The sequence below is a fragment of the Trachypithecus francoisi genome, unplaced genomic scaffold, assembly GCF_009764315.1.
Source record: "Trachypithecus francoisi isolate TF-2019V2 unplaced genomic scaffold, Tfra_2.0 Lachesis_group10, whole genome shotgun sequence".
NCBI classification, from domain to species: Eukaryota; Metazoa; Chordata; class Mammalia; order Primates; family Cercopithecidae; genus Trachypithecus; species Trachypithecus francoisi.
This window is the reverse complement of record NW_022681455.1, coordinates 7668961-7695746: the sequence shown is the minus strand read 5'-3', so window position 1 is coordinate 7695746 and position 26786 is coordinate 7668961. Positions and strand designations below refer to the sequence as shown.

The following is a 26786-nucleotide window of genomic DNA, read 5'->3' as shown; positions in this document are numbered from 1 at the left end:
TGATGGAAGACTAAAAGCACCTTCCTGAAGGCATGGCTTTCTGGCACACACACAAAAAATTACATAGCATTAAAATGACCTCCTTTTAAAAAGCAAAAAAAAAAAAAGCCAACCAAACAAACAAAAAATTGAACTCCATAATAATATGTGCATATTTAGAACCGCAGATAATTCCAGTTACAAATTCATTTCTATAGGACTTTAAAAACTTTGATAAGATTAGTTGAATGGCATTAGATAAACTTTCTTAGTTCGCTCATCAGGCCCATACAAAGGGAGAGCAAATGCCTCTTCTACGTCAGGGAACCAGCCTGGAATTAAGAGTTTGAGTAATTCATTTTCAGGACCTAGATTACACAGGTCTAAAATGAGAGTCACCAAGCTACATACAGCTCATGAGCCAGTCACCTAGTTTTATAAATAAAGTTTCAATAGAATACAGCCATGTCTGTTTGTTGAAGTATTGCTTCCACACTGCCACGACAGAGTTGAGTAACTGAGACAAAGATCACACCTGCAAAGCTGAAAATATTTACCATTTGGCCCTTTAAGAAAAATGTTCCAACCCTTGCTCTAGAAGGATAACCAAGGGCCAAGAAGTTTTAAGGAGGTAGAAAATTATTCCACTGAGCAGAAAGCTATCAATGATCACAGTACAAAATTCAAAAGAAGTGTCTTTGTGAAGTAGTGAGTTTCCTGTAGCTGGAAGTGTTTAAGCAGCTCTGAAGGGACCCCCGGCTTAGAACTGTGCTGAAGGAGATGTATATGCACCATTCAAAGGTACACCGTTAAATCACTTCGAGATTCTGCAGCATTTTATGTCATCAATTACTCAGAGGTCCAGATTAGACTTCTTGAAAAATAGTCTCACTTGACTAACAAAGAAAACATCTTACATTCTAACTAAGAAAATTAGGCTCTCTAAGGAGATCCCTGGGTATCTTCTGATTGCCAGTTCATCTGTAATTGGCCCAATGCAGTGACTCCACTGGACAGAAGCCATGTCTAATTCTGTGGCCATTATAAGTCTTAACTTGCTATGGTTGTTCCACAGAGATCTGTAAATATAATTTAATGGTGTTTCTGTGTAATCCAGATTGCCAGATCTTTCTGCAACCTTACAGACAATGCCGAGGCAGAAAATATATGTGTCAACCCAATTATATACTCTGAAATACTGCTGCACGGTTAGATATTGTATTCTAGAAATTCAGGTGGATGGGCTAGTGGAAGAATAAAGTAAGGCTTAAAAAGATGTCAAAGATTCATCCTTGTTATTCATTTCTTAACAAAATTGCTTTTAAAATAAACTAAGGGTTTGGGATGGGTATTTTTTGGAAGCTTCCAATTAAAGTGTTTGACATGTCTACTACATTTTAGTTAGGGAGCCCCAGGAGATTGATGTGAGCTCCATTTCTTTGCCAGAGGAACACACTTTGCAATTCTCAAGCCAGTTCTTTCTTTGACCAATTTGGCAGAGCAACTGGCTGGGTTTGCAGGTAGTAGAGCGAGCACTCTTAGTAAAATGTTCATTTTTATGGTGTTGGCTTCCACCTAAATATCAGCGGGAGGCAATACCACTTGGTCAAGTCTGCCTTCAAGCTACATCAAAGGCTCTGAGCTTAATATGGCCGGGAAGAGAGTAATCCAACAACATTTGAAGCTTTGGGTTGTAGCCAAGGATAAGTAGGTTGAGAATTTTAGCTCTCACTCTAAATTAGAGTCACTTAAGCTGTATCCTGAGAGGGATCCATCCAACATCACTGCCAATACAGTTCAGGACAAGAAGCGAGGTGGGCAGAATTACAGCTCAAACATCTCAGAATGGGCAGAAGTGGACAAGAGTGAGGAGGTTATCTTATATTTAGTCATAAAGTGTTTGATGACCATGGAAACCTGACTTAAAAAGAAATGAAAAATAGCCAAGTTATTTAAAATCTTACCATTTTTAATCTTTCAAATAAAGGTCATTTTGTTTTTTAAGAATAGGGAATAAAAAGTCAAAGAGGACTTTAAATTTTTTTTAAAAAATTTCAAGTTCCAAAACCAGCTGGAAAAATCTCAAGATACACCTAGTCATGGCTGCTACATTTATGTAGGTCATTTAATTAAGCAGCAAAAAGACAGGTAAAACACAAGCAAACCATCCAATAAAAATAAAAGTTATTGTTATTGCAAGTCACTGTGAGAATGTTAAGCTAAAACACTGCACTGCACAATCTCAGAAACTCCAAAGAATAAAAATATCTGCTCAGCTTTCAGTTTCAGATCTCCTCTGCTTCCTCATCCGGCCCGTATCAATTCCTCATTGATATTCTCCCAAACACATCTCTATCATAGCACCTCTGTAGTTCGGAAGTTCCAGGTGTCTACACATCAGCCTCTCCTTTGGAACAGCATGCTCTTAGACAAATGTGGCCTTAGTATGTCAGGATCCTTGGCACCTGGCAAATCAGCCAGCACACAGTAGGCACCCAGATGTTCAAGGGCACACAGCATGTAAAAGGTTTGAGCTAGCACACTCAAATGCTGACGTTGGATGTTTCAATGTTGATGTAGATCTACAAATGGCATTGAAAGTGAGTAAAAGCACCCTCAGTGTTCATGGCACCCACCCTTAAGTATCCTGTGTCACCCCCTGTGCACATGGCCAGAATCTGTGCCTCTGTTTCCACCAGTTCCATCCTCTGAAGTGCATACCCCTTCCTCTTTAAATCCTACCCACCCTTTAAGGCAGTACTTCTCAAAATCTGGCCCATGAACCACTTGATTAAAAACCATGTGGGATGCTCCTTAAAATGCAGATTCCTTGGTCCCAGATCAGACATACTGAATTGGAATCTCTGGGAGTAAGCCCCTTGATTCTGATGCCCATTATCCACAAACCATACTTTAAGAAAGTTTAATGTCAAGTCAAACCTGGTAGTGATGCCTTCACAATGAATCAACCAGGCGATGTCACGGTGTCCCATCTGCACTCAGGGCTGTGCATGACACATAACCACTTGGCAAAAGACTCCAGCCCCACACACATGGTGACATAATACAGGGTGTAGGCTCATCCTCAGAGGAGATCCCAAAGGCACAACCATAGAGATAGGTGTGGGACCTACTGGATCCCATGACAACAGGCTACAGTTCCTTTGACCATTTATTATTGATTTGGAGTAGTAATTTGTTTTGCCCCTGCCTCGTTCTGAAAATAGATCTAAGACAACTTATAGAAATACCATTTTATGGAATAAACATTGAACATATGTGGAAATAGGAATGAAGGGAAAATGGGGCAAGAAAATAAGATACTGTTAATGTAAGATAATAAATATCATATGATAAAGAGAGGTTGCTCTGAGTTTCGTAGTGGCCAAAGAATATAGAAACATGATCATTTACAAGAGTCTCAATATTCATAAGATAAAACAACAGTTGGTTAGAAAAATGCTGAATTTTCCTGATACTGGCCATCTGAGCTAAGCACAGCTTCATACTCTGCAAAGCATATTGGTGATGTGGAATCCTGATCTCCATCTCTCCCCAGTGGAGGTACAAGGATTCATCAGTGATTGCCTTTTGTAGATGAAACACATTGCGGACAATGGAAATCTGCAGGGAAGTGCTAAGCTCTCGTCCTGAAGGGTAGAATACCAGTAGCATCAATGTGGAAGATCAAAATGGTGGTACTACAGGTCTTGCCTCTTTTACCAAGACACCTCATGTAGCTAAATAATACAGGATTTCCAGATTTTTTGCTTTGACAGATTCATCCTCTACTGATTCCAGGATTAGGACATCATCATAACACAGCAGGAAATTCACAATCCTAGAGATGGGGGTATCGTGAGATGCAAGAACATTAGAGGACTCTGGAAATTATGGGAGTATGAAATTCTGAAATTGCACGACTAAAGAATTGGAAATGTTTCTCAGGACATGAGGATTATCTGGACATTGGCAATGAATCTTGATCGTTCACCTTGGTAAGCCTAATAACCAGAAACATCTCCACCCCAGTCAGAAGCTGACTGTGGGAACTGAGCTTATTCATGGGGTATTTGTGGTCCTCCAAACTGGTATAGCCCCCAAGGGTCCTACTTCATTTTACCCTGCATTGACATAATGCTTCAGCTTCATACGTTCCTCTCATAAGCATGATCTGTTCAAGTGCCAGAGGCTCCATCATATACAAGTGCTTTCTAGAACTTAGAAACCCAATAAGCGCTGCCTAAAGTGTTCCAGTTTTCTCTTTGATGGTTTCCTGCTCTTAGCATAAGAGGATGATGTCTGAAATAGTGTGACAGGTATGGAACATGAAGATCTTTTTAATGGCCCCTTATTGCAAACAACTCTAATAAAAGCTTATAACTACTGAGTACTTAAGAGGTACCAACCACTGGGCTAGGCTCTTGACCTGTATTATCTCAGTCCTCCCAACCACCCTGAGAACTCAATGCAGTTATTATTTCCATTTCACAGTGCTAACCTGGAGCACAGAGAGGAAAACTCACCTAAAACCAAACACTCTCCAAGGGGTAAGGCCCATATTCAAACACAGTGTGACTCCAACACCTGCCAATCAACTGCCAGCATCCCAGATCACTCCAATTTAAAAGGTTCCAAGGGAACAAAGCCCTGCATGAATAACACTGTACTCATTTCTTATTGCTGCCTTCAGACACTGAGCAACTCGGAACAACACAAATGTATTCTCTCACAGGCCTGCAGGTTAGAGGTCCATAGCCTGGCACAGTGGCTCATGTCGTAATCCCAGCACTTTGGGAGGCTGAGGCAGGAGGATCGCTTGAGGCCAGGAGTTCATGACCAACCTGGACAACATGGAAAAACTCCATCTCTGAAAAAAAAATTAATAATATAAAATTAAATTAAATTAAATTAGCTAGGCAAGGTAGTGTATGCCTGTACTCTCAGCTATTGGGGAGGCTGAGAGGATCGCTTGAGCCCGGGGCGCTGAGGCTACAGTGAGCCATTATTGTACCACTGCACTTCGGTCTGGGCAAAAGAGCAAGACCTTGTCTGAAAAAGAAAAAAAAGTCCAACAGGATTCTCCCTGTGCTAATATCCAGGTGTCAGCAGGACTGTGCTCCTATCCGGAGGGAAGAGGGAGGATATGTTTCCTTTGCTCATTCAGGTTGTTGGCAGAATCCAGCTCCTCACAAGTACACAGCTGGGCTCCCCATTTCTTTGCTGGCTGTCAGCTCAGGGCCATTCCCAGCTTCCAGAGGTCACTGCATTCCTCAGCCTGGGACCCCTTCCTCCATCTTCAAAGGTGCTCATGTTTCAGGTCCCTCTTGCCTCTTCTTCCATCAAATCCCTCTGATTCTTCTGCCTTCCTCTTCTCCGTTTATAAGGGGCTATGTGATTAATAATGCAGGATAATCTCCCTATTTTAAGGCCAGCTACTCAGCAACCATAATTCCCTTTTGCTATATATGGTGGTATATTCACAGATGCAACACCAGGAGGCAAAACCCACAGGGCTGGAATCCTGCCTACCGCAAACACTGACATCGAACATCTAAACTTCTCTAAATCACCTCCCATACACGGGGCTGCCCTTGTTTTTGTGAACCGAGGTAGTGAAGTTTTGTGATTGTACTTGGTAAATAAAACTTCTTAAGAGTCAGGACTTATGGGATTCATTCAGGAGGTAGAAAGGAGAGTGTGTCACTGGTTTGAACTGGCACTGACTAATCCCCACCCCCAGGAGATGACAGCTCTCTCGCAGGCTACCTGGAACAGGTGTGAGTTGGCCAACAGAATGGAGACAAACCAGGTGGAAAATGAAGCTGGATTTCAATCTGGTCATTTCAAGTGGTTGAGCACCTGTGAACAAGGCGAAGTTTCCCTGTGGACCAACTAGCTTCAAAGACAAGAATACTGTCTGCACCCTGACGGCAGATGACACTCCTAATTCTAAGCAACCAGCTCACAAATGTGTGTTTTTAACTGTAAGGAGGAATGAGGGAAAGAGTTCCAGGAGGACCAGGTTAAGTCTATTTAAATGTCTATTTAAATTGTAACCTTTCAGATTTTAGTTACTGGAATTAGTAGTTTTTCCACAAGTTTTAATCTCTTGGGTGCGATTCACGAATTTGTCACCTAATGGCCCCTCTTGATTAAACAGTCTACATTTAATTGCAGGAAAGAAAAAAATGTAAACTATTTTAAAATTTCAAAAAGACCCTCAAATGCTATAAATACAGATTAAATGGGCGGGGGGGGGGGGGTTGTTACCTAGACAATTGCAAAAATGCCCCAGTTGGTCTCCCATTTCAGGCTTTTTCCACACTGCAGCCAGGAATATCTCCCAAAGCACACATCAGTCATTCAACAGTCTTACTAAAAAGTTGTAAATAGTTCCTCATTGCCTACAAAATAAAGTCCAAACTCCTTAGACTGGCTTCATTATCCCTCACCATCTGGCGTCAGCCTACCTTTGCAATCTCTTCCCCTGCCGAGTCCTGTGCCACCACCAGTAGCCACTCACGCTCGGATCCAGGCACCTCAGACCTCTCACGGCTCCCAGAGCACCATCGAATCAACACTGCCCCTGGTGCATTCCTCGGGCGGGAAAAGCTTTGCCTCTATACCTACCAAGGGAAATCCAACTTCTCTCTCCACACTCAGCCTGAATGTCATGTACCCTGAACTCAACCATACCTTCCTTGGTGCTCCGTCAATATTCTCTCTCTCTCTTTTTTTTTTTTCCTTGAGACAGTTTCACTCTTGTCACCTAGGCTGGAGGGTAGTGATGCAATCTCGGCTCACTGCAACCTCCGCCTCCCGGGTTCAAGTGATTCTCCTGCCTCAGCCTCCCAAGTAGCTGAGATTACAGGTGTGCACCACCGCACTTGGCCTCTTTTGTTTTTTACCTCTATCATAGACACAATCATGCTCTGTTTGGGCCAGCTATCTGTGCATCTCCTTCCCTCAAGCCAGCTGCGACATCTTCCTATAATTTGTATCCTTATCCTGGCCCCTCCCTACTGCAGCCAGTGCTCACTGCAGTGCCTTGAAAGGGATCAATAAACACTAGACAACCAAATTAACTCTGTCATGTCTAACACTGAAGACACTCCCTGAGTTTAAAAAACCTTTTATTTAAGCCTGGGCATGGTGGCTCACGCCTGTAATCTCAGTGCCTTGGAAAGACAAGGTAGGAGGATCACTTGAGGCCAGGAATTTGACACCAGCCTGGGCAACAGAGTGAGACCCCATGTCTACAAAAAAAAAAAAGAAACAGCTGAGTGTGGTGGTATATGCCTGTAGTCCCAGCTACTAGGGAGGCTAGGGTGGGAGGATCGCTTGAGCCCGGGAGTTTGAGGCTGCCTTGAGCCATGATTGCACCACTGCACTCCAGCCTGGGTGACAGATTGAGACTCTGACTCCAAACAAAACAAAACAAAAACCTTTTCATTCAGGGAGTCTTCAGATGCCATTTGGTTAGAGACATACCGTCACTGCATCTCCCAGAACATAACACAATGCAGCAACAGGACCTATACACTTTTTCCTTCACAGGCTATTTGAAATCCTTTTATAAATAGATCTTTTGGGCATTCCACATACAAAAAATTATTAAAACCATGAACAGAGTTCCATGTCTGGGAATGGCCAATAAGATCCTATTGGACTGACCTGCCCACAGATTAGAAACATAAACTCTGGCAAAAACGATTTTTAAAAAATAACACCCGGCTACCTGAAGGCGCTGGTGATTGACCAAAACCAGGCACATTCTGGGCACTGACACTAGAAGCAGGAAACAGCACGGGATATATTTCCCAATTTCATGACTTCTGGCTTAAAGGGAGGGCCTGGTCTGTACCAGGCTGGCCAGCAGGAATGCCAACAGGAAACCAGCAGTCTTTCTGCCTGGAGAATCAGAGAACAGATTTGGGGCATCCCAGAAAGGAAGGGAACCTCGGAAAGGAAAGATGAAGAGAGGCATGCTCCTACATTCTGGGTGACTCCTGGACCACCCGTGCTTAGGGCAGATAACAAGCAGCCTGAAGGAACTTTCTAGTAATGTTCTGTATCTTGACAGAGGTTTGGGTTACACTGGTGTATACACACATCAAAACTCATCAAATGGTATGCTTAAGAAATGTGCATTTCATTGTACAGAAATTTTACCTCAAAAAACTATAAACATTGAACTTTAATGGCAGGCAAGCAGAATTATGTAGAAAGCAGTGTACTGATGTATGCAACTTTTTTTTTTTTCGAGATGGAGTCTCACTCTGTTGCCCAGAGTGAAGTGCAGTGGTGCGATCTCGGCTCACTGCAACCTTAGCCTCCTGGGTTCAAGTGATTCTCCTGCCTCGGCCTCCTGAGTAGCTGAGACTACAGGCGTACGTCACCATGCCAGGCTAATTTTTGTATTTTTGGTAGAGAGCGGGCTTCACATTTGACACCAAACTCCTGAGCTCAGGTGATCCGCCCACCTTGGCCTCCCAAAGTGCTGGGATTACAAGCGTAAGCAAACGTGTCCGGTGATGTCTGCAACTTTACTTTGAATTGTATTAAAAAAAAAAAAAAGATGGACAGCTGAATGGGAAAACGGATGGATAAACAGAATAGATACCTGATAAAGCAGATACAGTAAATGTTAATCACAGAATCTAAGTGGAGGATACAGATATTTGCTATACAATCTTCCCCTTTTTCCATATGTTGAAATTTTGTTCACAATAAAATGCTGGTAAAAGTTAAAAGATGCATCACAACTTGGAATTTGCTTCCTCAAAAAGGTGTGGAAGTAAATCACCATATTTGTAGAAATCAACATGAAGGAAGCCAGGAATTCATTGTGGAATTGTAAACAGAAAGCACTTAGGTAAGAGTTTAGTAAAACATGTTTGCTGCCCAGTAGGAAAAAGCAGCATGTACTATAGTTGAACCTTAGAGAATCATGGAAAGAAATTCCTCATCTCAGTGAAATGTTCTGGTGACATATTTTATTTGTGTAGTGTTAATGGGGCCACCCCGGTCATCTCTGGGGTTAGCGATGCTAGGTGGCACCTCAGGAGAAGTTTTGATTCTGAGTTCAGCTTCCTATGAGCCAGGTCTCAAGCACCGAGTGGCCACGAAAACATCACACTCAATGAGACAGGGAGGGAGAGCATGCATGCATGAGAATAAACAAGCATTTATCCTGCCCTGAAAACAAAGTCCTCTAGGTGAACAAGAAATCAGAGATGCCCAATCCATTGGCTTCAGAAAAGAGCATCTCATGTCATCCAACACTGAGAGGAGAATAGCAGTGCCCTAGTTAGACTGCATCCTACAGGCACAAGATAAATGATTCTCACAGAAGGCAGCCAAATGGAAAAAGAGGGCACAGATATTTCAATTGTCAAAACGTATTAACCTTGTCAATCCTGAATAATGCAACATTACATACCATCTCTCGTTCCTAAATACAGCCCCCCAAAATAAAAAGCAAACCAACAATAAACTACTTATTTGGGAGGGGGGTAGAGGGAGTATACACTATAGAATACACTCTCCTCTATATCTACAAATATTTTGGAAGTGTAAAAATACAGAAGATTACCACTTGATAGGACAGATGCATCTGAAATTATTTTCATTTTTCCCTTGCTATATCCTTGAAGTTCATGGAATAAAACGTGAAAGATATTTGCTACTTCTGTGGTCTGTGTCAAGCCATCTCTCTCTCTCCCTTTGCTCCATCCTGACTCCACTATATCCTGGAAATGAAAGTGTTTATATCTCACAGACTCTGGTAGGGAGTGCAAAATTTAAGTGGGATGAGAAGAGGGAGGGAAAGGTCTCTGTTCCAGGACCTACCTGTCTCATTATACATAATTTAAGTACTGAAGAGTTGTTTAATTTTAAACAACTTTTATAGCAGTCTATAAAAAGACAAACATCACATCTTGTATGTGCCTACTCTCATTTGACATTTTTTCCAACCTATTTGGACGCACTTGTGCCCACTTAAGCAGGCTCTCCGCATTGGCCACTCAGGGTTTAATTCTGCCTGATTCATTTCACCAATAGTCTGGAAATACAGTGAGGCAATAATGCACATCTGTTTCGGGCAACGAACCAAGAGACCACCCGCCCCCTGGGTAAAGGTATCTCAATCCTGCCCACAGCTTTGATCAGTTTTCAGTTTTTAAATGCTCCCTGTTGCCTAGTGGGGAGCTAAGTGACTTTGCTTCAATAGACATTATGTCACCCCTCAGTCCTTATGTAAACGGAATGTCTAACACCTTCACAATGTATGCCAAGCCTGCCAGCCTGAAGTGGAGGTTGACAAGATAAGTGTTTTGCAGCGGCACCTGCGTGAAGAGTCGTGCCTCCTCGCATGCACGAAAGCTCGAAGCTTTCTGCCTGGCACAGCCAGGAAATTAAATATAGACTCAGTAGCATGTCTTTCTGACTTGTATTCATGCTTATTAAAGTCATAATGACATCAGATAGAAGGAAAATAATATTTCTTCTTCCCAAAGGCTTTTAAAAAATTTTAGAAAGTCACAGAACATACACCCTGCGAGAGGAAGGTAACTTCTCTTTTCCCTTTTTATAACCGCTGCCGCATACGGAACTTGATAAGCGTTTCTTATAACGGCACACATGCTTCACAGCTTATAATTCTCTCATTCAAATGCTTGATGTTATTTGTAATGAGAGAATGGAAGGAGATGGCATACGCCGGTTTTATTTTTGAGAAACTGACCTACGTTTACCCAATGTGCACCTATCGAGTATCAACTAAGGAAAGGCACCACGCTAGGCACTTGGGGGGAGGGGGGATGTGTCAAAGATAAATAAAACGTTTTAATAGGATAGGAATCAGAGAAGTCAGTGTTGAAGGTGATTCAACGAATCCCATAGCTGAGGGGTAGCAGAGCCAACACTGGAACTTCAGGCTCCCAACTCCTTCATTGAAGCCACATGGAGCTCAGCTGCAAACAGACATCAGAAATTAGAATGCTGCTCTAGGCTGGGTCTGGGGGCTCATGCCTGTAAGCCCAGCACGTTTGGAGGCCAAAGCAGGAGGATCGCTTGAGCCCAGGAGTTTGAGACTAGCCTGGGCAACATAATGAGACCCCGTCTCTACAAAAAATTAAAACAACTAGCCAGGCATGGTGGTACATGCCTAGTAGCCCAGGTACTCAAGAGGCTACGGTGGGAGGATCACTTGAGCCCAAGAGTTCAAGGTTGTAGTGACCTATAATTGCACCACTGCATCCCAACCTGGGTGAGAGAGAGACCCTGTCACTACTAAAAATAAAAATAAAATAGAATGTTGCTCTATGCCTCTCTGCATAGGACAAGTCCCCTGTCATTTGGCCCCAAATGTTCTTCCAAGGAGTCATGGCACCTGGGTAAGCAAATTTCAGAAAGCCTTTCTTGACGAGATGGCATTTGAGCTGGGGCTTAAAAAACAAAATTGAGAATGTGGCAATGAGTAGTTTCACTAGGTAAATAGGCAAAATCACAGAGCAGAGTGTGCTGGCTAGATAACAGTATATGAAAAGATGAGTAGAGAAGATGGACAGGGTGGACCTCAGAGACATCAGCTTAATCTAGCGGCCACAGGATCCAGAGAAGGTGATGGAGGAGGACTAACAGATCACACCTGCACCACAGAAAAGCCAACCTAGCAGGGATGCAGGGTTGGATTCGCAGCAGAGAGACCAGTGCAAAAGTCAAGGTCAACGATTATAAAGACCTTATGCAGGCAACTTAGGGATACATGGAAAAGAAGATGGGAAGGCAGGAGTAAGAGATTTCAAAAGCAGGATCACTGAGCCTGGCAACTGACTTGATGCATGCGTGAGGGCAAAGATTGAAGTTAAGCCTGAGTAACTAGCACTGTGGTTCCCAAACCTCAGCCACCGCTTGTTAAAATGCAGATTCCCACACCCAAATCCCCCAGGTCAGGGGTGGGGTCCAAGAAGCTGTTTGTTAATAGATCTGTGCTGATCCACAAACTTTGTTACCAGCTTGCAATGAGAGTACAGAAATGGAGTGTTTAGACAGTTTAATAGCAAGTTGACTGACAACTTTCTACAAATGGAACCTAATGATTAAAAGTCGAGGCTTGATTTTGAACATATTTCGGGGTTTTTTCATGTCATTTTTCTATCAAAAGTATGGGTCCACAAAATTTAAATTAAAACAAAAATTTAAAAATTTGAAAAACCAAGTGGTTCTTGCACCAAGTTTGAGAAAAGCTATGCTGCATGAGTCTGGGATGGGACCACACTTGGGGCATGCTCTGAACAGATGGGTCATAAGAGAGAAGGCAGACACATGAGGAGGCACTCACAGCTGGGGGACATCTCCGCAGCTGCATCCATCTGACTTTCTGAACACAACAGCTACCACCAGGCCACCGAGCCTCGGTGGCAGGTCACCTGGGAGCCTGGTACATGCCCATCATCCTGACCTTTGGCCACATGTTATCTTTTTACTCCTGCAACTGGGTGTGACCTCCTCCCTATGCCCAGCTCCCTGCCTGTGTCCTGTCTCAGCCCAGTGTGCAGGTCTCATACCACATGCCAACCCTTCTAAACCTTTTGTTGTATTTCAGAAAATATCCCCAAATACAGCAGCAGTCTTCGAGACAGGAAAGGAACCAAGAGTGAACAGGCAGTGTTGTAGAAACTAAGAAGAGGATTTTTTAGAAGAGCTAAAAAATAGCCCACTAGGGAAAAATGCATAGTCAACATGATCAAGGCTTTTGAAAAGGTGGATGAGGACTCAGGACAGAGTCATTAGCTGCCTTCAATGAAACACTTGCAGCCGAGGGACGGGGATGGAAGTCAGACCACAAGCGCAGAGGAGACAGTGGGAAGGAAAGAGTAACATCCCCGAATGGTGGGCAGGTAGGGGACAGTTAAGTTATTTCCCAAAACTGTTCTATTACGTGACTGGGTGCTGTTTGGAATATTTAGTTAACATTACTCTAAATATCAATTTTCTCCAAAAACCTCTAAATTCTCCCCTATCTTACTATTTACTAGTTCTTACTGCATATTTGCAGCCATAAAAGTGTATTTGCCTTGCTGAGATAATAGGATAACAAGTGACATCAGCCATTCTTTAAGGCAAAAGGCCATAAAGAAATACAATACTTGTATTTTTGTGCAGAAAAAAAATGCAATTTCTATTTAAGCTTCCAGAACATTTGCAGGAGGATGAGGATAGGGAAAATGTCAGGGGTAAATTGGAGTCTACTTTCCTAGAGTTCTTGGAGTTGTGCCCTACCCAAATTGCCCAAATTTAAAACAGAAACACAGGGAAGCATCTTTGTGTTGTGTTCCGGCAGGATCAAATCTTCCAAATTTCAGTCTTTAGAGACAAAATGCTGACAGGGTCACCACAACGCAAAACTACTCCCAGACACTTGCTTTCAAAATTAGAAAAGAGGTCTGCCTATTTTTATTATTATTTCCCAAAATCAATGTGGAAAGTGAGATATAGGGTAAAGGCCAGCTGCCAAGAGCAGGCTTGACCCTAAGAAGATTTGACCCCATGGTTCTCTGATCCAAGAAAACAAGCCATGAGGATCTTCAGGAAATTCCATTCTTAAGGATGTTCAAAGCCCATAAGGGAAAAGCAAGAAGAGCCATAGTGTCGATGAAAGATGGGACTTTGCACAGCACTTCCTGTGTATTAGGAGTGATGATTTCGTTCCCTAGCATAGGAGATTCTTTCAAGTGTAGCTCAGAATGTATTCACTATTTTCCCTGCAGTGACAGTTGCAGCCGTGCCTACCTATGTCTAAGTTTATCGAACTGTACACTTGAAGCAGTTCCTTGTATGTCAATGTGTCAAATTAAGCTGTATTACCAAAAATTTTTTAAAGAGTCATCTGGGGAATTACCTCGTCTGGGATTTCTCAGCTGTGATGCAGGGAATTAAGAGCCCTTAGCTCTTAGAGAACAACCAGGAACAGAACCTTCTGCAAGAGTTCACAACAGAGGGGATTTCACACAGGGATCTGGTGGCACAGAAGCGGGAGCGCTTTGCGGCCAAGCAGGTCGTGGTGAGGCAGCCCATGGACTGTCAACTGCAGGAAGCCACGTTCCCTCTCATGAAGGAGGGAGGAGAGCCCGGGGTCCCTAGCATAAGGTGGAAAAAGGAGATCCATCCAGACAGAGCTGGAGCCACAGAAGAGCAGAGCAGCTGGAAACGCAGCTTCCTGGGGTCCCTCCCCTGATCTACGAGGACAACAGGAGAAGGTTCAGGAGTGGGTGTGGGGGCAGAGAGGCCTGGGTCTGACTCAAGGGGGTTTCAGCTAAAAGGGATTAGACAGTAAAAGTCAGTTCAAACAAAACTCTGTTGAACCAAGTTAGCAGGCGTCTTTACTTCTGGCCTTGTCAGGGCATTAACAGGAGAAATATTTGTAAACCTCAAAGAGAGGAAAAGAATAGAAAGTGCTTCTATGGTCTTTTCTTGCAGAACATTTTGGAAAAGTAGTAACTTTTTGGAAAATGCTGATCTAGCCAATACAGTTTCCAGACAAGGAAAGAGACCTAGAAATTTGATTAAGTGGTTTGAACAAGATATTACAAAAAAGAAAAAAAAAAAAGAAGAAGAAGATATTATAAAAAAAGAATAATACTAAGAACTAGAGGCCAAAATCAAGCCTCCTGGATCTTGATCCAGTTCTCATTCCTCTATAACAAACCGATCATAAGCATGTTCCAGCACTGTCAAGAAAACCAGCTATTTAACCATTGTAATGGGCGAAAATGAGTCGTTTCTGTGGTAGAAAACTCCCAGACTCCGTGGACGTGTATAATCTGCTCTGCTAGATCCATAATAAAGGCTCCAAAACTATGGGTAAGAGCACATATGAAAGTGGAAATAAGTGCAATGGAGTTGCCAATTTTATTAACGGGAGGAAAAGAAGAGAAGGAAAAAAAAAGGGAAAGCAAGACCGAAAGGGACACTGACATCCACTGGGCACCACCTTCACCCTGCAGCCCTGTGGAATCATCTACAATGATGACAGGAATGTGCATGCATAACGACAGGGTCAAATGATCTCAACTAATCAGAGTTGGTGTTCGGAGGCTCTGCCCTAAACAGACCCCATAAAAATGCAAAGGCCTGCTCCATGGCCCTTGGGGAGAAAGGCAACTCTCCAGATATCTTTGGCTCCAGGCACCTATGGCCTTCTTACTCTTCCCTTCATACCTTAGTCCTGCCCATGGATATCACCTCTCTTTCTGCTCCATTAAACTCCCACAGAGAAGTATTAAACCACAGCACATCCTAAGTCAGATGTTATGAGACAAGGCTGAATTTCTGAAGCCCATTGACATTGCCATGGCCCCAAGCTCTTACCTTTTCTTTTTTTTTTTTTTGTCACCCAGGCTAGAGTGCAGTGGTGCCATCTTCGCTCACTGCAACCTCTGCCTCCCGGGTTCAAGCGATTCTCCTGCCTCAGCCTCCCAAGTAGCTGGGATTACAAGTGTGCATTCACGTCTGGCTAATTTTTGTATTAGAGACAAGGTTTTGCCGTGTTAGCTAGACTGGTCTTGAACTCCTGACCTCAAGTGATCCACCTGCCTCGGCCTCCCAAAGTGCTGGGATTACAGGTGTGAGCCACCGCACCCGGCCCTCTTCCCTATTTTTAAGAGATTTCCTCTGCAAAGGAGCAGAATAGGGTGGAAGATAAGGGGTGGACAATTTAGCTAGAATTCAGTAATACCCCACTACAATGAGTAACTGACATGAAGAGAGATGGAGAGAATTCACTAAATGTCTCACCTGCACAATATTTGTAAAGGAATAAACACAAACCCCTAATGGCCCTCAAATGAATTGCTCATTTACCACATTTCTTGTTTCCATTATTGTCTTCTCATATCTATTTACCATTAACCTGTGTAGCTCTTTTTCATATAAAACAGTTTAAAGGCAAATAAGCCTATTCGATATATCACTTACAAAGACCTCTGAATTGATGGAGTCTCTATTAATTTAGTTTTACTCTGATCTAAATAGTCTCTCCTGAGGAAGCCTTTTAAAGTCCCCTGATCCTGCCTCTAGGGCCAGTAAGATATTTTTGTCAGTTTCTCAATTCTAAAGTCATATTAAGTTTTAATATAAGTTTTCAGAAAGGAAAGAAAAATATTTAACCTCTCCCCTAATAACCCCCCAAATTTTAATAATTCACAAGCACAGAATTCCTATAATTCTTGTTCATTCTTCAGCCTTCTTTATTTTACTCCCCCAAATCCTGCCTAGCATGGATCAAACAGGGCACAAGCCAGGGAGAAATTTAATCACTCATATCTCTGCCGAGGGTTTGTCTAGGTACTATGGTGACAGACACCTCAGTGAAACTATGTGGAGGAAAAAAGATTTTTAAACTCCTAGACTTAAAAAGAAAGAAAGAAAAGAAGAAAGATTTCTGATGGATTTGTTGTCAACACATAGAAGCACTATAAAATAAATCCCACATTGTCATAGACCATCAAAATTACTTCTTTAGGGACCACTTTAGTAAAACCCCAGAAACAAACTATTCTTCAACTGAGGTATTTTATAATTCTTTCTCCAAACTCTGCGTATTTTGAATTTTTATACTTTCATTGACTTGGTTTTCCTGCTTAAAGTACAGCTTCTCTACAGAGGATTTGGAGGGCAGAGTAGTTTCCTGGGCATGATACTGTAGTGGTGGATAATGTCATTTCACATCTGTCCAAATCCACAGTATCTGCAACACTAAGAGTGAACCTGGATATAACTGTAGACCTTAGGTGACAATGATGTGTCCATATTAGTTCATCCAATTGCAACAAAGATACCAAACTCTGCTGAGCGATAACGGGAGAGCCTGTATACCTGTGGGGCAGGGGGTACATGGGAAATCTCTGCAAAATTTTGCTGAATTTTGCTGTGAACCTCAAACCGATCTTTAAAAAAAAAAAAAAAAACCCTCTCTTAAAAAAAGTGTACAGCTTCTCCGTTGGTAACTTATTCTGATATGGGAGTCTACAAATAAAATCTGAATAAAAATCAAAGTCAAGTAAAAACTTTTAGTCCTTAATTTTGTAGTTTACAAAACTCGGTCTTTGGACTATTTAAATGTAATTCATAGATTTAAAAGGAGGGAGGGAAAATAACTGGTCTCAGAGAATAAGCAAGGCTAATATTATAAAAAATCACCTGGCCTAATCAGCACATAAAACAACTCTCACCAATGATATGGTTCACTCGTGCTCTGCTGAGACACAAATCAGAATTCTTTTTCCAGCCCATGTTCATGTACAGGAAACCAACAGGACTGTAAACACAGGAACAACAATCAACAAACGCAGATGTTCTGGACGGTGAAAGGGCAAGCGGCAGGAGAGTGATAATAAGGCCTGTGGCGGATATCGGAGGTCAGGGTGGAGCGGGCTCCTGGACTCTGCCTCTGAGGGGCACTGTTTTCTGCCCGCTGTGAATCCACTCCACTCCACTCCTCCTGGTCACCAACTGAGCTCTTTAGTGATGAGAAAACAATCTGAACGTATAATCGGCACTGTGTGGCAAGGACGTTTCAGGCCTAGGACAATCCTGACCTGGCCAGCAGGAGGATCAGTCATCAAGGGCGTATGCCTATGAACCTGAAAGTCAGGAAGGCTCTCCCACTTGGAACCAGAACCTCATCCTGCAAAAATGTTTGAAGGAGATTCTTCGACCCAGTCATCTGGGACTGTGTTTGAGATAACGAGACCGTGGGGACCCATCAAGGAATTACCTGATGTAATTTAGATATCATCTCTATTATGGACCTGATCTCTTTAATAATGGAGATGGGAAGGGCAGGAAGAGAATCAGTGGATATCAGTGGAACAATGCCGCTCAAAGCAACGTGGTTTTCAACTCAATTTCGGAGCAGAAAACAATTCTTTGGGGTCAACAGTCCTTTGGCATACCAAACAAGAGGATATTTATAGATATGCATAGCATTTTCTTTTCTAAAAGTAGAGTTCTTGGAGAAGATGCTATCCACTAAGAGAAAACCCCAACAATTCCAGATTTGGACTTCCTCGGCTCTTGCCTGCTTTTGTAATTTCTCCTTCATTATCCACTCCGGCCTGGCCAACAGCCCTATTGCTCTGATGCACTAGGATCTCTGTGTGTTTGCATGGATTGTCCCTCAACCTTAAGAGGTAACAGCAGTAAAGAGAAAATGGTGAAAACATCTAACAGATTTAACTGCAAACAAACAGATTAGATGATATTCAAGAACTTTTTAAGCTCTAAATTCTATGATCTATGGCGAACATACATTCACCAGTCATCCCAAACTCATTTAACCAGTAAACCCCAAATGGGTTTTCTGTTGCTGGGGCATCTGTGCCCCAGAAAAACCATGTTAGGGATGGTAGCTGTGTTCCCAGCCTGGCTTCAGACTCTAATTTTATGCATAGGGTGTGGAAATACTGTATAGTCACATTGGAAAAAAAGTATAGAGAACAAAATCTTCAAAACACTAGTGACTGAACAAAAAATCTGATAAACTTCAGTGACCCACAATGTGTTACTGATTTCTAATGCATGTAGCAAAAGGTGAACAGGGGGAATGCAGGTTCTGAGAATTTCTGGTACTCTCAAAATTTCAGAGGTTAATGGCACTGAGGTTAATGGCACTGAAAAATTAGAGTTAACTCTAATTTTCACTAAAGTGGTGATGGCTTTCCTTCCCCTTCATGCAACTATCACCACTTTCGTATATTCCAGGAGAGACTGGTGCTGTTTTCTGACTCACACGTTTCCAGTGGGTAAAAGCTGGATCAGAGATGGGAATAAGGGTGTTGAAGAGAAGGTAAGAGTATGATCAGAAAAGAAAGTGTGTTTGAACAAAGTTAACTCCACTGTCGTGATGAAAACAGGGAAATAAGAACAACACAATGCACTGGTTCCTTGTGGGGAAGACAAGAGAAGATGCCAGCCATCCCCTATATCTGCCCCCCAGGTGACAGCCTACGGCTGGAGCAGCCCAGCTGCTGGGCACGTGGCTGGGTTGTGCTGCGGGCCTCGGGAGGGTGGGACAGGATGGTTCATGTGTAACAGCTGTTTGCGTGAATGCGGACTTGGTAAATTGTCTACTCCTATCTTAGAGAGTTTCTGTAGTGATTTCTATTCCTTTTACTCAGATATTTACTAAAACTCCTAGTGAAAAACAAAATTGTCTAATTAAAATCTTGCCTACTTTTCTTCTCACTACTGGGAGAACCAAAGATGGCAAAATGACTAAAATTCTGAACAGAAGAGAAAGAAAAATAGAATAAAGATCAAAGTAGAAAAATTAAAACTGTAATGACGTTGTGCTAAGTTAAACAATAGTCATTCCTGGCCGGACGCAGTGGCATGAGTTTGTAATCCCAACAGTTTGGGTGGCCGAGGCAGGCAGATCACTTGATGTCAGGAGTTTGAGACCAGCCTGGCCAACATGGTGAAACCCCAGCTCCATTAAAAATACAAAGAAAAAAAAAAAAATTAGCCAGGTGTGGTGGCGGACACTTGTAATCCCAGCTACTTGGGAGGCTAAGCAGGAGAACTGATTGAGCCCAGGAGACGGAGAGGCTGCAGTGAGCCAAGATCTCGCCACTGCACTCCAGCCTGGGTGACAGAACAAGACTCTGTCTCAAAAATTTAAAAAAAAGAGTCATTCCCTAGAATAATTCATTTTTGATATAAGATGGGAGGCAGAAAGTGAAGGACTGTTTGTGAGAAAGTTACAGAAAGCTGCTTAATGATGCAAGACATTGTACCCTCTTCATTTTCCTTGTCTAACTCACCTCTATAAATAGACAAGAGTGAGGCAAAGATAGCAGACCTGCTATCTTTTAGTTTGCTATACTATACTACATTTGATAGCCAGTATTCACAGTCAAGTAAAATATCAATTTGAAATCCAACATATAAAGTAGTTATTCTCCAAAGACACAGAGAGGCAACAAATTATTACATGCTACATAAAGCGCTGAACATTGTTTTTGTACTTAAACAGATTCTTATCCCAGGGTAGCCCTCCTCCAAGCTGATCAGAGGTAAGCTCTCAAATAGAGGAACAAACCATGATTCAGCACATTTAAAAAGGATTTATACCCATTCTTAAAAGGACACCCAGAGGAAACACCATCTGAGGTCTGAACAATGGTATCTGCTTGCCCTTTGATCTTAGTTTAAGAACACTTTGTACAACTTTTTTTTGTTGAAATGCCACTGAATTTCAGATTTACTCTTTGTAATCTCTTTAGAAGAACATCCACTGCTTCTTTGAATCATACTCTTGCAACCAAATTCTCCAAACTGTTTTTGCTGTGAGTAGCTTGCAGGCATGGATTTATCTTCTGCTAACAAAAATCTTCATAAGTACAGGTAGCTTAAATGAAAAACAGTACTACTGATGCTATGTTTAGGAGAAAGAGATAGTGCGGCATATCTAGTTACCAATACAAGTAGGGAGTATTCCATTTTTCTTCTCATTTATGTTTCCCAAGAGTAATTTTGTTCAGAAGATTGCCACTATTTTTAGCACAAGTTTCTTGCTGCTTGTACTAATATATACTGATTCCCTTTTCTGAGCATCATTTGAGTTTTTTAAAATTTCCATTTAATCCTAGCATTTGGAGATCAATACCTCATGAATTCAAATAAACAAGTGAAATCTGAAATGCAGATATTTAATTAAATGTTTTTACTACTCTCAAATGTAATGCATATTACAAATTAATATACTTGTGGGTGACTAATAAAAAAGGTATATTAATAAAGCATGATGATTTACCTCAAATACTGTGAACCTCCCTGTCCTAAATGTCTTCACTTTAAACTTTTTCCTCAATAAAAATCAGGTATACCTTTCTAAATAATCAAATCTTCCAGATCAGTGAAATATGAATTTGAAGTATGGACTATGTCTATATTTTCACTAATTCAGTCTTTTCAAAGCACCTTCCATGGGATCAGCATTATGTTAGGCACTTGGGCTACTGTGGTGGGTTAGTATGGTTTCCGCCTTTAGAGGCTGACATTCTATGGGGGAGACAAACAAATGAGTAAGCAAATTTAACAAGAAAAAAAAAAAAAACTTGTGATAAGTACAAGGAAGGAAATAAGCAGAGTGCTGTCATGGTACAGAAGTGGGTGGGATGGAGGCATGACCAGTTTAAAAATACAGAGTGGCAGAGAAGGTCTCTCTTAGGTGAATTTTAAGCTAAGACCTGAAGGATACCTCTCCAAGGTCACCAAATTGGCAGGGATGCTGATTAGGCTGCCAAGACATTTTTAGCATTAGAAAACAAATAGAAAATGGCATCTGTGGCCCTGAGTGAATGCAAGTTCACCAGCTCACCCAGGCACTCTGCACACCAGCAACCCAGGCAGCAGACGGTTAGTATTTAGAAGGTGACACATCCCAGTCTATTCACCCAGAAAGAGTTTGAAACAGTCAACATAAACAACAATGAGCTGGTTGGATGACCAGCACTTGTGCTATGAGAGAGAAATTCATCCTGTTGATTCATACTTCCTGATAGTCCGGCTGGCTTACAAGCCTCAGGGTGTTTCAAATGTATTTCATGAGTAAATTATTCCCCCAGTCCCAGGGAAGTCGGATGTTTACAACCATGTAATACTTTCCCTTGTACTTCCAGTTTGTAATTTACTCAACCTAGTAGGTATAAGAGTACTTTAAAACACAGCGCTGTAATGTTTATCTTTCTGTGGATTCTTTAATAGATGAGTCAGGTAATATGGCAGTTAACATGGCATTGACACCAATTAGGAAATCTGTAATTCTCCAGCATCCCTATGTAGAGAATCCAACATTGGTAAGCAATAACTTTTTTCAAATGAACTGTCCTTCTTATGTTCAGAGTCATGGTAATCAGATTTTACCCCATTCTAGCCTCTCATGATGAAATACCCCTTTCCTACTGCTAAATGGATTAAGATAAAATGGAATTGCTTCATTGGCAGGTGGCATGGCTTGCTGCTTGGATTCTACTTACCTGCAAAAGGTCTTCTCTTCATACTATCAGTATAGAGTCCAGAATTGGACCTACAGTAGCTATAACTTGTACAAGGAGCCCGGTGATGGGATATGAGGGGCTTGGGGTAGAATTCCCATCCTAGAACTCTTTTAGTTCCATGTCAGCCTGTCCTGGGGCCTGGAATTGCACTACTGGGTGAGTTCTCTTGAAATTGTTCAGGAGTTTTTTTTATATCTTTCAAAATCCTTTATGAAAAATGTCAATATCCCTAAGGAAATAATATGTTAAAACATTACCCTAGCAGGATTCGTTGACGGCCAGCTTTAAGCAGTGTGACTCAGAGGCAGTGTGTCAGAGAAGCAAAAGAAGAAGGGGAATTTGGGGGTCACTAAATACAGTAAATGTGACTGTACTTTACAAACTCGCCTTAGGCCCAGCTCTTGAAATTTCAAATACCATCTAAGGCAGTGGTTTCCAAACACTGACATCACCTGAGATCTTGACAAAACACTGACACTGCTGGGCATGGTGGCACACTCCTATCTTCCCAGCAACTCAGGAGGCTGAGGAAGGGGGACTGCTCGAGGCCAGGAGTTTGAATCCAGCCTGGGCAATGTTAGGAGATACTCTTTATTTTTGTACAAAAAATAACTGCTACCTGGTTTCCACCTCCACACATTCTGATTTGATATGGAGTGACACCTGGGCATCTGGATCTTTTTAAGGTGTTCCCCCCCACCATCCACGTAACACCCAGGTGATTCTAATGTGTAGCAATGTTTGAAAGTTTTGCTCTTCATCTCTTACTGGGATAATGTATCCATTTCCTTCAGACACGAGGATCTCCTGTGCCAGTGTTTCTTGACCATGGTAGCATGTTAGAAAAACCTAACGTACTAAAAAAAAAAATGATGCCTGTGCCCCACCCTCAAAAGATTCTGACGTAACTGATCTGGGTCTACGTAGTGGCTCTAATAACCCTAGATCTCTAAGTCCCCCGGGTGATGCTACAGGGCAGCTAATCCTGAGAACCTCAGTCCAAGCCCAGGAATTGTTTTCCCAGGGACTGTAACACGATTCTCTGTGAAGTAGCCAGGAGCGCCAGTCTTCCTCCCCTTTGTCCAGGTTAGGACTACCCCCAAAAGGCAATAAAACATTTCCCCAAAGCTGCCAGGAAACCTGGGGGCGGGGGAGGGGGTGGAAGAAGACGAGAGGAAGAGGGCAAGGGGAGGAATTTACTGAGTCAGAAGCAGCAGAAAAGTTAGAATAAGGAACAGCGCTGGTCCTCTGCCACCCTGGCCCCCACCCACTACAAATTTTATTGACTGGCATGAGAATTTCCTTAGAATGCTTCCTAGAGGTGGCTCAACCTTGGATTTGGTTGCAATAAATTGTGAAAATTCTTGTCCAATCAGAACCTCGGGCAGTACAAGCTGCCAGATTGGCAGGCCCTGAGCCTGGACTCCCTGTGAGATTCTGTTTCACGAATTTCCCAGGAGGATTTCTGCACCACTTGGATGCCAATCGTCCTGCCTCCACATCCTCCCCTCCCCCCTTGGCTCTTACCCCCCACGTTCTCTCCCTCAAAGCTCAGCGGAGTTGGGAATCATAGATAGGCTGGTAAAGAAATCACCCAGATAGTCTACGCGGGAATCATTCCAGTAAGTAATGCCGTTAAAAGACGAGCGTCTTTGACGTGTCTGGGAGACGACACTCCTTTGGCGAGTGTCTGCTCACCCACTGCAGGGCCTGGGCACAGCCACTGTCTCACATGGGAAGGAGGCCCGCGAATACCCACCCCGCCGCGCAGCTGCACCCATCCCGAGCGTAGCCAGTGCACCCCTGGTCTGTCCGCCGACAGCGCGTCCTCCATCCTACGTCTGCCCTAAACTAAGTCAGCTTATGAATGAAAAGCAGTGCAAACCGGAGGCACTGACTCCGAAGAAAAGAGTCTTCTTCGCACCCTTCTCATTTACAGATGAGAAAACTCAAGGGGGTGGGAGGGGGGAGAAAGGGCGATGTGACTCGGTCCGGGTTTGCCACAGAACGTTTGTGGCGGAGCTCGATTTAGCCGCCCTTGAATTTCCATTCTGTTGCCTGGCAACCGGTTCAGAGGAGCTCAGCGCCCAACCCCGGCCCCTACCCCGCACCCTTTCTCTGCCCGTGCAGCTTGGGCTGCATCGATCAAAGGTTCAGCCTTTGGGGACAATGGCCAAGGGCATGTGAGCGGGGGCACAGGATGGATTAGCCCAGCTGAGCTTTCATCCCGCCCCAAATAGGAGCGAGCCCCGCCCGGGCGGGATCCGAGCGCCTTCTGCCGTGCTTTCGGGACTTTCCTCTGCAACCTCTCCCAGTGCCGTGGATACCTCTAAACATACTCATGCCAAGTTTTCAAAGTTCCCAACCGCTGTCAGATTCCCTAAAAGTCTCGGTGGGAAAACTGCACTCCGAGTTAAGGGGCAAAATAAGTCAGTTTAGAGGGAAAAATCGTACGGAAGAGCCCTCTTACCAGCATGGCCACGCTCAGGCTGGACTTTTCTGCTGCAGTTGAGTTAACCTGACCAGAGATGGGCAAGAGTGGAAAAAAAAAGCGCGGAACGCGCTCAGGGAGTCCGCAAAGACACGCCCGCTGGGGACAGCGCTCCCGGAGTCCCGTGCCCCAGCCGGCCAGCCGCCTCTCGGGACCTCGGCGCGCAGCCCTGCCTGCGGCGCGGGGGAGCGCATGTGCCGCCCACCGCCGCGCAGGTGGCGAGAGCACAGCCTGCCTGTCCCCGCGTCCTCTAGAGCTCCAGGACGGACCCGGCCCCTCACTCCACCCCCTGGGCCCGGGACTGAAAAGGGGGAAATGTTCTCGTCATTAGGTTACCCCAAATCCTTACCCAGGTTCACAAAGCTCATGACCATGTCTGCGTCGTTGAGGAAGGCGCTGTCCTGAGCGCTGGTCAGTGGGGACGCGCCGCCGCTGCCAGGTCCGGGGGCCAGGAGGCTCTTGCGGTTGAGCGGGTGCGCGGCGCCCGGGGGCGGCTGCAGAGGCTGGGACGAGCTGGCTCCTTCGTGGGGCCAGGGCTGCTGTCTCTCCCCCTCCGACGCCCCGTCCTCCTCGTCGTCGGCGGACAGGGCGTTGTACAGATCCAGCATGAAGAGGGGCGCGGACTTCAGCCGCCCGGGAGGGGGCTCTCCGCGAGGCGGCTGCTGCTGCTGCTGCTGCTGCGGAAGCGCCGGGGGCTGCGGCTGTTGGAGGCCGTGCAGGGGCCGGGGCCGGTGCGGGAGCCCCAGCACCGACAAGATCTCCTTCTGCATCTCCCGCTTCTCGTGCGTCTTGAGCCGCCGGTAGAGGAAGCCCGAGGAGGATTGCGGCGACGGCGGCGGCTGCTCCGTGCGGCCGCGGCTCCCGCCGTCCCCCAGCAGCTGGCCCCCTGCGGCGGCGGCGGCGGCCGCGGCAGCGGGCAGGGGCGGCCGCAGCGGCGGGGGCCCGCAGCAGCTGCACAACAGCCCCCACCACCAGCACAGCCACTGTGCCCTCCGCCCCAGCCCCGGCATCCCCGCCCGGCCGGGCTGGCCCCGCGGATCCCGCGAGGCGTGGAGCGGCGGAGCGATGCCGGAGCGCGGCCGCTGTGGCCCTTGGCGTGAGCAGCCCCCGCCACCTCTCGGGGGGCTCGCTTCCCCTTCCTGGCCCTCAGTCCTTATCTCTCATGGTCGTCCGGGGCGCCCCCAGTTGCCCAGGCTAGAGGGGCGGCGAAGGGGCGATCACCAGGAGAACCGCTTGGAGGGGAGGAAGGAGAGCCCCACAGCCTCGCGCAGGTCTCTAGAGGCGCGCGGTCCACGCCAGGTGCGTCCGAGTCCGGGCTGCGCTGCAGCTTGCGCCCTGGCTCCTGGGCGGGTCGCGGCGCGGTCACTCTGGGCCTCGCTGGCCGCTCACGTGCGCTGCCCCGCGCCCTCCCTGGCGGCTGAGTGGAACCCGGGGCGGCGGGGTAGCGGGGCGGCTCACGAGCTGCTGGAGATGCCTGGCATCACGGTGGCGCACGCCCCTCCCCGGATCGCAGGGCCACTGTGAAGTTTACCCCGGCGCAGGGCCCACGCTGCGGCGACAAGGCGTCCCCAAATGCCAGTCTATTCCGCGAGGTTTAACTTCGTTCTTGCTCACAAACTCTGCGTCCCTGAGCCCTCGGTCACCGTCGCTCCCCCACAAAATCTCCGCGCGCCGCACGCCTCAAGTGGAGGCGGCGAGGATCTTGCTTTCCGTTCGGCGCTCGCCCGGCTGCCCAGCAAACCCGCTCGCAGAAGGGATGGGAAGGAAGGGGGCCAGTGCACCCAGCAGCGGCCGCGGTGGAGGCGCTGGAATTCGCAGTCTCCAGCCTCTCCACGCCGCGCTCCCCGCAGCGGCCAACGTGGGCTTTCTGCGGCGCGCGGGGCTCAGGTACCGCACTCCAGCCCGGGGACTCCCCGCCCCGCGGTAATCGACAGGCTAGCAGCCAATCGGGACCCGAAGCTCGCGGGCTATTTAAATAGCCCCGCCCCTTCTTTCACCCTCCCTCTCCCGAGAGGCGTCGCCGCCGCCGCGCGTAGGTTTCAAGACCCGGGAATTCTTGCAGGCAAGCGAAGAGCCGCGAGGTGCCAAAGGCGAAGAGGTCGTCGCTAGTAAGAATGATCTGACCAATATCCCCCGATCTGAAACTTTCTCTTTTACCATCATTTAAAAGGCCTAAGTTGATGCTTTAACTAAATAAAAATAATAACAGCGATTAAATCACCATACTGCCAGAATTGAGGAAGAAA

At 45.1% G+C, this 26786-nt stretch overlaps 1 protein-coding gene across 1 annotated transcript in view; it reads right to left on the bottom strand.

Moving 5' to 3' along the window:
• The window catches only part of BMP6 (bone morphogenetic protein 6), a 160194-nt gene extending 133776 nt beyond the window's left edge, over window positions 1-26418 (bottom strand). The window contains exon 1 of the mRNA XM_033216151.1: window positions 24890-26418. Within this exon, the coding sequence (XP_033072042.1) occupies window positions 24890-25550 (661 nt within the window). The 5' untranslated portion in view covers window positions 25551-26418. The remainder of the gene's footprint in view (window positions 1-24889) is intronic.
• Window positions 26419-26786: the final 368 nt, after the last annotated feature.